At 46.5% G+C, this 12743-nt stretch overlaps 1 protein-coding gene across 1 annotated transcript in view; it reads right to left on the minus strand.

Annotated features, from left to right (window-relative positions):
* DNAH14 (dynein axonemal heavy chain 14) overlaps window positions 1–12743 on the minus strand; it is a 176164-nt gene that overhangs the window by 109222 nt on the left and 54199 nt on the right. The window contains 2 exon segments of the mRNA XM_044291995.1: window positions 1413–1584; window positions 2717–2838. Coding sequence (XP_044147930.1) covers window positions 1413–1584; window positions 2717–2838 — 294 coding nt within the window.

The following is a 12743-nucleotide window of genomic DNA, read 5'->3' on the forward strand; positions in this document are numbered from 1 at the left end:
TTGTCCACCTCACTGAGGTGGTCGCACATGCTCAGTTTAAATTTCTACCTGTCTCCAGCCATATCTTCTGCTAGAAACTGTGGCATTTATAGGTAAAGAGCTAGAGCAGAAATGACACACCCCCTGAGAAAGGCCATGCCCCCGAGCTGTGATAGGGACAGAGCTGCAGCAGAAAGGACACCCCCCCCCCCCCCCCCGAGAAAGGCCATGCCCCCGAGCTGTGATAGGGACAGAGCTGCAGCAGAAAGGACACCCCCCCCCCAGAAAGGCCATGCCCCCGAGCTGTGATAGGGACAGAGCTGCAGGAGAAAGGACACACCCCCCGAGCTGCCAGCTTGAAATAAATCTAGTAGAGCAAATAGAGCAATGAATGTGGAGATCTCTGGACCCATGTGAGGTACAGGGCTGGTTCTGGCTTTGTTAGAAAGAGGTTGTCATGTGCTATATGATGTCTGATTTTAATTTTTTACATCAATCATGGGATAATCCCTTTAAGGGTTGGTGCATTGTCCATGTTTTCAAGAATGGGGAGACATCCTTTGTTTCCCACTGGTCTCCAAAAGGCTGTAATCTCCAACTTGGCTCTCCACCTGTTGCAAAATTACAACTCCCAACAGGTCCTTTTTATGTTTCGCCATGCTGGGAGTTGTAGTTACATAGCAGCCTGAGTGACAATGTAATATCTCTATATAATTTATGATTAAGAAGACAAGGCGATGTGTTGGTTTTAGACCACTTTCCCCTCCCTTCCCCCCCAAAAATCTAAACATTTCAGAAAATGTTCTACTTGCAAGCATTTTGTACATTTTTTTTCCAAACTTTTGCTAATTAGCTTTCCTCCAGAAAGAAGAAAATTGTCTTTCAAGTGCCAGCAGCACCTGCTCAGTCCTGATGAAGGGCAAGAACCCTGTACAGCTGTCTACAGATGGGTGTCTCTGGTTTGGCTGATATCCATAGTCATGTTTCAAGGTTCTTTAATGGGTCAGTTACAAGGCAACTACCTATAGGTGGCACTTGAGAGACAGTTTTCTTTGTTCTGGAGGAGAGCTAATTTGCATACTTTCTCCCAGGAAGCATTGCCTGTAACACCAGATGGATCTCCACAAGGAGTACCAGTCACCTCCGAGAGCTACAATATTTTGGAAAATCATGTTGTCCATTTGGTTGGATATCGGTCGTTTGAAATGCTTCTTATCTCTTCCACAATTTTTTTTTTTTTATCACACAGTAAACTCAGGTCATTAAATGAGACTATGGCCACCACCCTAGGCCCAAAAAACACTCATACAAGGAAAGTCTACTTGTCTTAGTTCTACTCAACAATCATCATAAGAAAAGGCACACTTCTCGAACTACAGGTTGAAAGTTCACACAGAAGATCTAAGACATCATGTTTTTGGTTTACTGCATACCTCAAGACATTTAAGAATTTTCTCAAGATGGCCATTGTTGGTCTGTAGAACTTCCAGTACACCTGGAGCAGTGGCGGCTCGGAGCGCGTTGGGTCTGTCTTTTATCTGATTCATCAACTCTTTCCATGAACTGTCCACTTGGGCAAAAAGTTTGGCTTCAGCCGGGAGCTGCCTAATAAGGACATACATTGTACAAGGGCCAATTAGAATATGTTAGTACACATCTAGAGTCCACACAGTGTCGGACTGGCCCACCGGAGTACCTGAGGATCCTTTGGTGGGCTCAGGCTGATACCATAGTGGGCTATGAGGTCCAGAGAAAAACAAAACATTTGGAGCTGCCTTTGGACACACAAGGTTTATTTCTTTGGATCAAAACCTATTAGACTTTTTGTGATGACATGGAGGTTGGGCTCCAAGAATAATTTTATCTGATGGGTTGAAGGAACCCCAGTCCAACGCAGTCCATACATCATGTTAAATTGCTCTATAAACCAAGGTGTGTCTGGTATTTACTTGAATGGAGCCGAGTTGCAATACCAGACACAGTCAATGGGCAAGAGGGACACTATTTTTGGAAAACAATATCTCACACTTCATGTATCATGGGGTTTTCCTCTGATACTTGCACTCCGATGAATGTAGGACTTTGGGGTTGACCCATCTACTCAAGCTTAGGGCATATTTGTCCAGTGCACTATGGGCCTGTAAACACAATGTGCCCACCATCAGGATTCTGAAGTTCTAGTATTCTCAAAAATACTAAAACCTTGATGCAAATCTGATGGACTCTATTATAATAAATCAATGAGATCTGTCCAATTGGGATCCATTTGTTGGTTGGAACAAAAATATCAGTCATGGCTCAGTTATTACCAGGAGCCAGGAGTCAGTGTGAGACTCAGGTCCCGGTCAGATGTGGTGGATTATCTTGAACTTTTAGTGCAAATTTGCTGTGGATTTTGACATCAAGTCTGAACCCTGGCCAAACACATTAGAGAGAGGTTGGCTTTAGCACTCATTTGGCCAACAGCCATCTCCCTCGACTCCCCCATACACAAACATGCTCACCTGTCCTGAATGGGGAGAGGGGTGAGAATGAAAGGAATGGGCTGCTGAAAGCCAAGTGCCTGAACCTTATCTCGCCCTATATCTGCCTTCTGGGGAGAGTCAGGTAGGTCCACAGACACATTAGATGGTTGACCTTTCCCACTAAAATTGTGTATGGCCAGCTTTAGGGTAATTCCTTATCAATATATTGTCGTGACCTAGTCATAGGTGTTATAGACTCCTCTATAGCATACCTTTGGATGTCAGATGCCAGGAATATTTGCTCCAGGTACAGCCAGTTTCTCTGGCACGTCATCCATTCCTCCATGGCTCGGGAGAAGAGACTCAGTTTTCTGTCCCATTCATCAACTGTGTTCTGAAACAAGACCAGAGAGAAGAGATGACTCTGGGTCTTCAGCATGAACAGAAGATGATATGAAATGTTTTCTTTTTATTCTTAAAACATATTGATAACCTATTCTCAGGATAGGTCATCAGTATCAGACCGGTGGGGGTCCGACACCCGGCACCCTCACTGATCAGCTGTTTTGGTCAACTGGAAACAAAACAGTGGATGGAGCTGGAAAGCTGAAGGCCTTGTCAATTACGTAGTGGCTGGGCTGGGATACCGCGGCTCAGCTCCCATTCAAGGGAATTGAGTTGTGGTACACTGGTGCCAGAGCCTTCTGTCCACTGTAAACTTTCCAGGACTGGCCCGAAATAGCTGATTAGTGGAGGTGGAGGTGACAGGTGTCGGACCCCCGTCACCTCCACCTCCACCAATCCTGAAAATAGGTTATCAAATATCTAAGTTCTCCAACGAGACTTACTGGTATAAAACAGAGATAACTCTGATCCCATTTTGACTCCTTAGATGCTGCAGTCAATAGCAACCAGAGCATCTAAGCAGTTAGAGAAGTGCTCTCTCGGTCAAACCTTTGGACCCAGTTAACTTAATCATCATGGCAGCTTAACAATAAGCTGTGGGGTTCTGAATACCTGTTAGACCTAGAAGCAGAGTTATTAGGCATAATACATTGCAGTACACAGTTATTTAAAGGCTATGGATATCTTCAGGGACAATTTTTTTTTATGACTGCATGTTACACATTTGGGGCTAAAAATCATTTTTTCAATTGGTCGTTATTAAAAATATTGAGCCAGTTTTTTTTTTTTTAGCTGTGTGAATGGTACTTTCACTTTCACTTTGTGCCGGCCATTTAATAACCCTTATCTCTAAATTACTAAGAGGTCATAAACACTTATTTAAGCCACATTGTTATCAGTAAGATAAGAACTGAGCTGTAATGAGCGTATATAAAGGTCAGAGAGCAGAGATAAGGAGCCCGTCAGCTCCCTGCCTGACGGAGCAGAGAGAAATTATAGGTCCTGCTAGCTGAGAAACTCAAAGCCATGCAGTGAAAACGGCTCATCATTTTTTATAAAGATCAACTGAAAAAATATTTTTTAGCTCAAAATGAGTAGAGTGCAATAAAAAAAAATTGCCACCAAAGGTGTGCATAACCTTTAAAGGGGTTTTTAGACTCTTTGGTAGGTCATCAGTATCTGATCAGTGGGGATCCGATAGCTGTTTGAGGAGGCATGGTATCAAAGCTCAGCCCCGTTCATTTGACGTCACGTCACTGGCCTAGGGTGAGCTGATGGACCCCCACCGAACACATACTGTTGACCTATCCAGAGGACAGCACATCAGTATAAAACAGTCGGAAAACGCATGATAAACACCATAAATTATTTTTTTTAAATAAAAAGTCACTTACTGCAGGGTGAATGCCGTAAAAATTAAACACAAAAATTGCAGACTCCCCCCGCCCCACAATAGTAAAAATAATGAAAGTTTTTGATTGCATTATGTGTTCCTAAAAATGTTGGTGTCAAAAAAAACTATTGAGCCCACAAGAAACAAACTTCGTGAGGCTAAAAATAAAAAAGCTTTGGCTTTTGGAAGATGAAGGTGAAAAGATTTTTTTTTCAAAATCTGTGCAATCTCAGGGCCAGAATAGGCTGTATCCTTAAAGGGATTTTCTGGGACTCGGGATAGGTCATCAATATCAGATTGGTGGGGTCCGGTACCCACAACAATCACATGTTTTGGGCAGCTGCCAGAAACTGTGCAGTTGATGGACCCGGAAGTTCATGGCGGAGTACTGCAGCATTCAAGTGAACGCGAGCTGAGCTGGAGTGCGCCGGCGCCAAAAACTACACAGCGGACAAAGTCTTCTGTCCACTGTAGAGGTTCCGGATCTGGTGGCTGCTTGAAACAGCTGGACTAGATGTTGGACACCTTCTAATATGGGGATAGGTCATCCACATCTATGTCCTGGAAAACCCCTTTAAGGGGCTTAGCACCTTGGCATGCATACATTTAAGTCATTGAGCATCAAAGGGTTACATTAAAAATATTAATAAATGACAATGTCTTTCTAATAAATCTAGAACCAGCCCTGTACCTCACATGGAGTCAGAGATCTCCCCATTCACTGCTCCAACTGCTCTGCTAGATTTATTTAAAGCTGGAAATTTAGGAGCGTGTCCTTTCTCGGAGGGCATATCACAGCTCAGGGGTGTGTTCTTTCTCAGAGGGCATATCACAGCTCAGGGGCGTGTTCTTTCTCAGAGGGCATATCACAGCTCAGGGGTGTGTTCTTTCTCAGAGGGCATATCACAGCTCAGGGGTGTGTTCTTTCTCAGAGGGCATATCACAGCTCAGGGGCGTGTTCTTTCTCAGAGGGCATATCACAGCTCAGGGGCGTGTTCTTTCTCAGAGGGCATATCACAGCTCAGGGGCGTGTTCTTTCTCAGAGGGCATATCACAGCTCAGGGGCGTGTTCTTTCTCAGAGGGCATATCACAGCTCAGGGGCGTGTTCTCTCAGAGGGCATATCACAGCTCAGGGGCGTGTTCTTTCTCAGAGGGTATATCACAGCTCAGGGGCGTGTTCTTTCTCAGAGGGCATATCACAGCTCAGGGGCGTGTTCTTTCTCAGAGGGCATATCACAGCTCAGGGGCGTGTTCTTTCTCAGAGGGCATATCACAGCTCAGGGGCGTGTTCTCTCAGAGGGCATATCACAGCTCAGGGGTGTGTTCTTTCTCAGAGGGCATATCACAGCTCAGGGGTGTGTTCTTTCTCAGAGGGCATATCACAGCTCAGGGGTGTGTTCTTTCTCAGACGGCATATCACAGCTCAGGGGCGTGTTCTTTCTCAGGGGACATGTACGTTCTGCTGCAGCTCTCTCTGTAAGGCTGGGTTCACACGGGCGTTGCGGGAAAAGGTGCGGGTGCGTTGCGGGAACATGCACGATTTTTCCGCGCGAGTGCAAAACATTATATTGCGTTTTGCATGTGCGTGAGAAAAATCGGCATGTTTGGTACCCAAACCCGAACTTCTTCAAAGAAGTTCAGGCTTGGGATCTGTGTTCTGTAGATTGTATTATTTTCCCTTATCACATGGTTATAAGGCAAAATAATAGCATTCTTAATACAGAATGCATAGCACAATAGCGCTGGAGGGGTTAAAATAAATAAAAAATTAACTCACCTTAATCCACTTGCTCGCGCAGCCGGCATCTCTTCTGTCTTCTTCTTTGCTGTGTACAGGAAAAGGACCTGTGGTGACGTCACTCCGGTCATCACATGGTCCATCACCATGGTAAAAGATCATGTAATGGACCATGTGATGACCGGAGTGACGTCACCACAGGTCCTTTTCCTGTACACAGCAAAGAAGAAGACAGAAGAGATGCCGGCTGCGCGAGCAAGTGGATTAAGGTGAGTTCAAATTTTTTTTTTTAACCCCTCCAGCCCTATTGTACTATGCATTCTGTATTCAGAATGCTATTGTTTTCCCTTATAACAATGTTATAAGGGAAAATAATAATGATCGAGTCCCCATCCCGATCATCTCCTAGCAACCGTGCATGAAAATCGCACCGCATCCGCACTTGCTTGCGGATGCTTGCGATTTTCACTCAGCCCCATTCACTTCTATGGGGCCTGCGTTGCGTGATAAACGCACAATATAGAGCATGCTGTGATTTTCACGCAACGCACAAGTGATGCGTGAAAATCACTGCGCTCGTGTGCACAGCCCCATAGAAATGAATGGGTCCTGATTCAGTGCGGGTGCAATGCGTTCACCTCACGCATTGCACCCGCGCGGAAAACTCGCCCGTGTGAACTCAGCCTAACTGTCACAGCTTCTAAGATTAGATATGGCTGGTGGCAAACAAAGGATGGAACTTCTGCGACCACCTCAGGGAGGTGGGCGGAGAAATAAGGAAAAGAACATGCAGCAGGTGGCGCTATACAGATAGAAGCAGCTATACTACATTCGGTGACAAAAGTATTCAGATCCAGGGGCCGATTTGACAAAAATTTAGAATAGTTTTTGTGAGACAGCCCCTTTAAGAATAAATATCTTGACACATTGCACCTGTGGTCTGTAGAGGAGGCCGAGTATTTTGTGTTCTGTAACCTGCACTAATGGCTCATTACCGCAGATTACACTCAGGATATTAGAGGATACCATCAGCTAATTTCTCCCGGAGATCATCGCATTCTCTGCGCTAAAATTCCTGTGTGGGGTGAAGCGTAATTATAAAATGGCTTTATGCATTACGTTACATGTCCCAAAATGACTGTGCAGGTGCAAAGTGTTCTCAGAAAATGTCTCCGTAAGCAGCCTTCGTCAGAAAGAAGAAAATGTAGAAAAAGAAAACGGTAAAACCATAAATACGTATTGCGCACTATTTAAAAAAATAAAAAATCTGTAGTACATAGGAGTTTTCCAGGTCTATAGGCCATCAGTATCAGATCGGTGACAGTCTGACTTCATGGTTTACCAGGAACAGCGCCATACATTTGTAGTGGCTGAGTCTGGTACTGCAGCTCACTCCCATTCAGTTCAATGAGACTCAGCTGCAGTACCAGTCACTGCCACTGCCAGATGTGTGGAGCTGTGCTTGGTAAACAATGAAGGGGATGCAACCCCTACAGTCAGCTGATCAGTAGGCGTGCCAGAAGTCAGACCCAACCCCCACTGATTTGATACTGATGGCCTATAGTAAACACACAGCAATAATATCAGATTCCTGGAAAATCCTTTTAAAAGGGTTGTGCTACAAAAAAAATTGTCTGTATTTTTCAAACCAGCACCTGGACCTAAACACTTTTGTAATACTAAATTTAATATAGACTTCCGGTTCCGGCGCCGCCATGTGAAGTCGCTTGGAAAGTGATATACCGTGTCATACTGCCTGTGCGCTCTCGCCTCCGGTGCAGTTAGGGGGGTTACAGGGTCCGAACATGCTGCATGGATCGGTACCTTGTTAGCATGGGCAAAAAACTAAAGAGCAGAGTGCTTTCATCGCCGCTGCAGGAAGATAATATGCCTATCAAAACATGGCGCCAAACTCAGGCACAGCGGAGTGCGAAGTGGCTCGAACCCTGCCGGAGCGGATAGCTGTGGGGAAGGAGTTACAGAACCCGACGCCAGACTCCCTGATTAACTTTATCGATTACAAGGCGCTTGCAGTGGAAGTAGCCGCTCACCGAGCCCCGGACCTGCGGGAGACTCCGGCATCCTCCGTCACGAATGTTATGCAACAACGATGCTAGACTGGATGTGGCAGAATCCGGAATACAAGTGATGGAGGACACTACGGAATCTATCTTATATAAGTTGCAGAAAGTCCTTACAGAGAATAAGAGACTATGTGACAAGATGGAGAATTTAGAAAACCGCTCCAGGTTAAGGCTACTTTCACACTAGCGTTCGTCGGTCCGCTCGTGAGCTCCGTTTGAAGGGGCTCACGAGCGGACCCGAACGCAGCCGTCCAGCCCTGATGCAGTCTGAATGGAGCGGATCCGCTCAGAATGCATCAGTCTGGCAGCGTTCAGCCTCCGCTCCGCTCGCCTCCGCACGGACAGGCGGACAGCTGAACGCTGCTTGCAGCGTTCGGGTGTCCGCCTGGCCGTGCGGAGGCGTGCGGATCCGTTCAGACTTACAATGTAAGTCAATGGGAACGGATCCGCTTGAAGATGTCACCATATGGCTCAATCTTCAAGCGGATCCGTCCCCCATTGACTTTACATTGAAAGTCTGAACGGATCCGCGCAGGCTACTTGCGCACTTGCGAATTTTTTTAAAGTTATTAATGCAGACGGATCCGTACTGAACGGAGCCTCCGTCTGCATTAATATGATCGGATCCGTTCAGAACGGATCCGATCAAGCGCAAGTGTGAAAGTAGCCTTAGTCGGGCTGCAGGAAACTACCCCGGCGGGAGAACTGCTGACTATATGTGAACAAGAGTTACCCTACGCTCCGCGGATCTCGCGCCATTGCAAAGTTGAACGTGCGCACAGAGTGGGTCCAAACAACCGCCAGTCTACCAGACCTAGACAGGTCATAATGAGATTCCTGGATTACTCCGATAAGGAAGCTATCCTCAAAGCACGCAAGGGCCCGGTAATGTTACGGGGGACGAAGATACTACTATTTGGGAACTATTCTGCGGAAGTTTCCAGGAGGCGGAAAGCTTTCTCTCCAGTTTGCACGCAATCACACAACAGGAATGTCAGATTCGCCTTGATATACCCGGCCTCCCTCAGGATTTACCACTCGGACGGCTCCTCCACGTTGTATCATACCCCAGACGAAGCGTCCAACTCACTTGAAAGAAGCAAGTCGTCTCCTCGGGGGCCGGTGAGGTCGCCGCGACATCGCGACTTGGGACCCAGCGATCTAAATGATGGGCCGACGATTTCAGGGGGTTCACGAACAACCCTTCGCAAGTCGGATGGGCTCGAATCAACAGCACGAGACCCGTTGAACTTCCTGAACTGCAGATAGTGAGAGTTGGTATGTTGCGGGGGCCGCCTTTTGGGTCGGGAAGGCCAGGGGCGAATTCGCTCCTGCGGGGATGTTAGTTTTTCGCTCAATCCCTGGGGCCCTGGTTTCCCGGACTCAGGGGGTAGGCCCACTGATAGGACATGCTGTGCCGCACTAATGTTCATTTGCTTTGCTCTGTTATTTTAGCTGATGTTTGTAGATAGTCGAGGAGCGTAGCGTTTATAACATCATGATCGCTCGCTTCCACATGGGGAAAAAAGTGAAGTCTCAGAGAGCTCAAATGTGGCTTGTAGGGCCACCTAAAATGCCTAGAGCTCAATCGTTACTTATTGGTTATTTCTTTTTTGTTATCTAGAGGGTATTAAGGGAAGTTTATTCGATGCAATCAGTTTTAGGATGTCTGCCTCTCCTCACTTTCACTACCAGTCAACTGTCCAGAGGAAGCCTCCATGAGGATAGTCTCCTGCAACGTTAAAGGCTTGTGCTCTCGTCAAAAGCGCAACAAAATACTCAGGCACCTAAGAAATCTTCGCGCTGATATAGCCCTCCTACAGGAGACCCATTTGAAGGAGGAGGACCATGTCAGAATGGAGAAAATGTGGGTGGGCAGGGTAGTAGGATCTGCTGCGGTGAACCGCAAAGCTGGGGTGATGATTTTATTGCATAAAAACTTGTCTTCGAGTGTCCTGGATTGGTCATGTGATGACGAGGGGAGGTCGTGCTCTGCGAGAATCACGTTAGGGATTTGTGATTTATAATGTGTATGGCCCCAACGGAGATAACAGACCCTTCTTCACGGAGTTAGCTGGGTTAATAGTTAAAGACGCCTCAGTTAACAAGTTGGTGGGGGGAGACTTCAATGCCGTAGCCTCTCCGAAGGAAGATAGGAAATCCTCACTAAAACATGGAGATCGATTACACACGATTAAGGGGGTTTTAGCGCCGTTTTTTTGAGGATACGGCATTGACGGACTCTTGGCGACTTATGAATCCAGATAGCAGGGACTTCACGTTCTATTCACACCCCCATGACTCTTGGTCGCGAATTGACTACCTTCTCATCTCTGGTAACTTGACTAAAAGAATCACAGACACCAAAATACACGATTATATCTGATCACGCCCCCATATCCATAGACTTAGCAGAACAGCAGCCCAGGGGTTCAGACATAATATGGCGCTTTCCTTCATTCCTGTACCAGGATGAGAATTTCGCAGACCTTCTTAGGGGCTGGTATTGGGAATTTAAGGGAGACAATAGCTCATACCAAGATTCTCCTTCCATTTATTGGGACGCAGCGAAGGCGGTATTGAGAGGACGAATAATGGCTTATACGTGGGGGGCTCAAAAAGAAAGTAACGTTAGAATTGTTAAGTCACAGCCGACTGCTTCGCTCGGCCTATACTGAGTATCTGACCTCACCCTCAGAGCAGGCTAAACTAAGATGGCGGGAAGCTAGGGAAAAATATGAGATGTGGTATGAGAGGAAGGCAAAGATGGACATGTCGTGCTCAACAGCTAAATTTTTCAAAGAGGGCAACAAGGCAGGAAGGCTGTTAGCGTCACTGGTGAAAAACTCTAGGCGACAACACCACATAACATCTATAACTGATTCCCGGGGCAAAATTCACAAAAACCCAGAGAGAATAGTGTCCGTTTTACGCGACTTTTATGCCAAGCTGTACGAGAATCCAGGCTCAACTGACCCTATGTCGGAGTTTTTTCTGAATTGCACCTCTCTTCCATCGAAGTCTCAGGCCCAGCTAGAAAACTTGAAATTTACCAATCACTGAGTCAGAGGTACTGAGGGCTATAAAAAACTCAAAGCTACACAAGGCACCTGGCCCAGACGGGTACTCAATAGAGTTCTACAAGCTATTGGGAGGGGAAGTAGCGGAACCACTCACGAAGGTCTTCAATGGTATCCCAACGGGTTCCCCCTTATCTTCGTCAGATAAATGTAGTGTATATCAAATTAATACCCAAACCCGGTAGAGATGCTGTGCTACCTTCTTCCTACCGTCCCATCTCACTTATCAATGTCGATCTGAAACTAATAGCTAAAATAATGGCAGATAGACTTCCATTGGTGATGCCCGATCTGGTGTCTTCATCTCAGTCGGGATTCATCAGAGACAGAGCAGCGGTGACCAACATACGCAAGGTCCTCACAGTACTAGATGCAGTGAATTGGAAATCTGATAAATCTATTGCGCCCTCCTTGGTGGCGTTCGATGCGGAGAAGACATTCGATAACGTGAGATGGGACTGGCTGGAGAGGGTGTTGGATAGGATGCAAATCCTTGGCCCATTTAGAGTTTTCATTTCAGCATTGTATAGTGACCCCAAGGCTAGAATCTCGACACCTGGTTTCTTGTCCTCGCCCTTTCCGTTGGCCAAGGGAACGCGCCAGGGCTGCCCCCTTTCGCCGCTCTTGTTCAACCTGGCCTTAGAGCCTCTGATTAGACTGTTAGAGGAGGGAGAAATATTCCAGGGTATAAAAATAGGGAACCAAGAGGCAAGGACGTCGCTCTTTGCTGACGATCTGCTCATCTTGAAAAAGTGTTACAGCTTTTAACCGCTTTCGGCCCGGTCTCAGGCTTTAAAATAAACCTTGACAAGTGCATGCTGCTCACATTAGGTGCTTCATCGCCCAAGCTTAAATTACCGGAGTCCTGCAGTCAAATTATAATAGCTGATACATATATTAAATATTTAGGTATCAAAATAGGGAGAACCCCTGAATCGCTCTACAATCTGAACTGTATCCCATCGTTTAAAGCTATCAAAAAAGATCTGGAGAGATGGAAAAATTAACGGGTAGATGTCATCTCATTAAAATGATATGTTTTCCGAAACTTCTATACCCCATGCAAACATTGCCATTACTTTTAAAACACAATGACATTAGAGACCTGCAGTCGGTGTTCACATCGGTTTTATGGTCAGGAAAGAAACCTAGAGTAGCCCTGTCAAAACTAATGTTACCCAGGCACCGAGGGGGATTGAATATTCCAAACCCTCCGGCTTTATAATCTTGCCTGTTGTAACGGGATGCCGAAGGCGCACTCGGTCTCCCATCAGCCGCAGACCTGCTGCTTAGCTTCGGGAGTGAGGATCTGTGTTTGACATCGTTCCCAGGGCAGCTTTGCTAGCTGGGAGGCTCCCTGCTCCTAGGTCTGCCTTGAGCGCCGAGCTGATCACTCGGTGCTCGACTGGTCGGTCTGTCGGTCATGTGACGCTGGCCACATCACATGACCCTCACTATAAATACAGGCGGCCTGCTGGCTACAGGTTGCCTGCTAATTTCTAGGTTCCTGGCTATTTGTTGGACTACTGAATACTCACCTGATCCTGTTCCCTGACGATCCTTTGCCTGCTCCTCCTATACTGCGCATCCGTCCTGGT

This window comes from Bufo gargarizans, chromosome 4, assembly GCF_014858855.1.
Source record: "Bufo gargarizans isolate SCDJY-AF-19 chromosome 4, ASM1485885v1, whole genome shotgun sequence".
Classification (NCBI taxonomy): domain Eukaryota; kingdom Metazoa; phylum Chordata; class Amphibia; order Anura; family Bufonidae; genus Bufo; species Bufo gargarizans.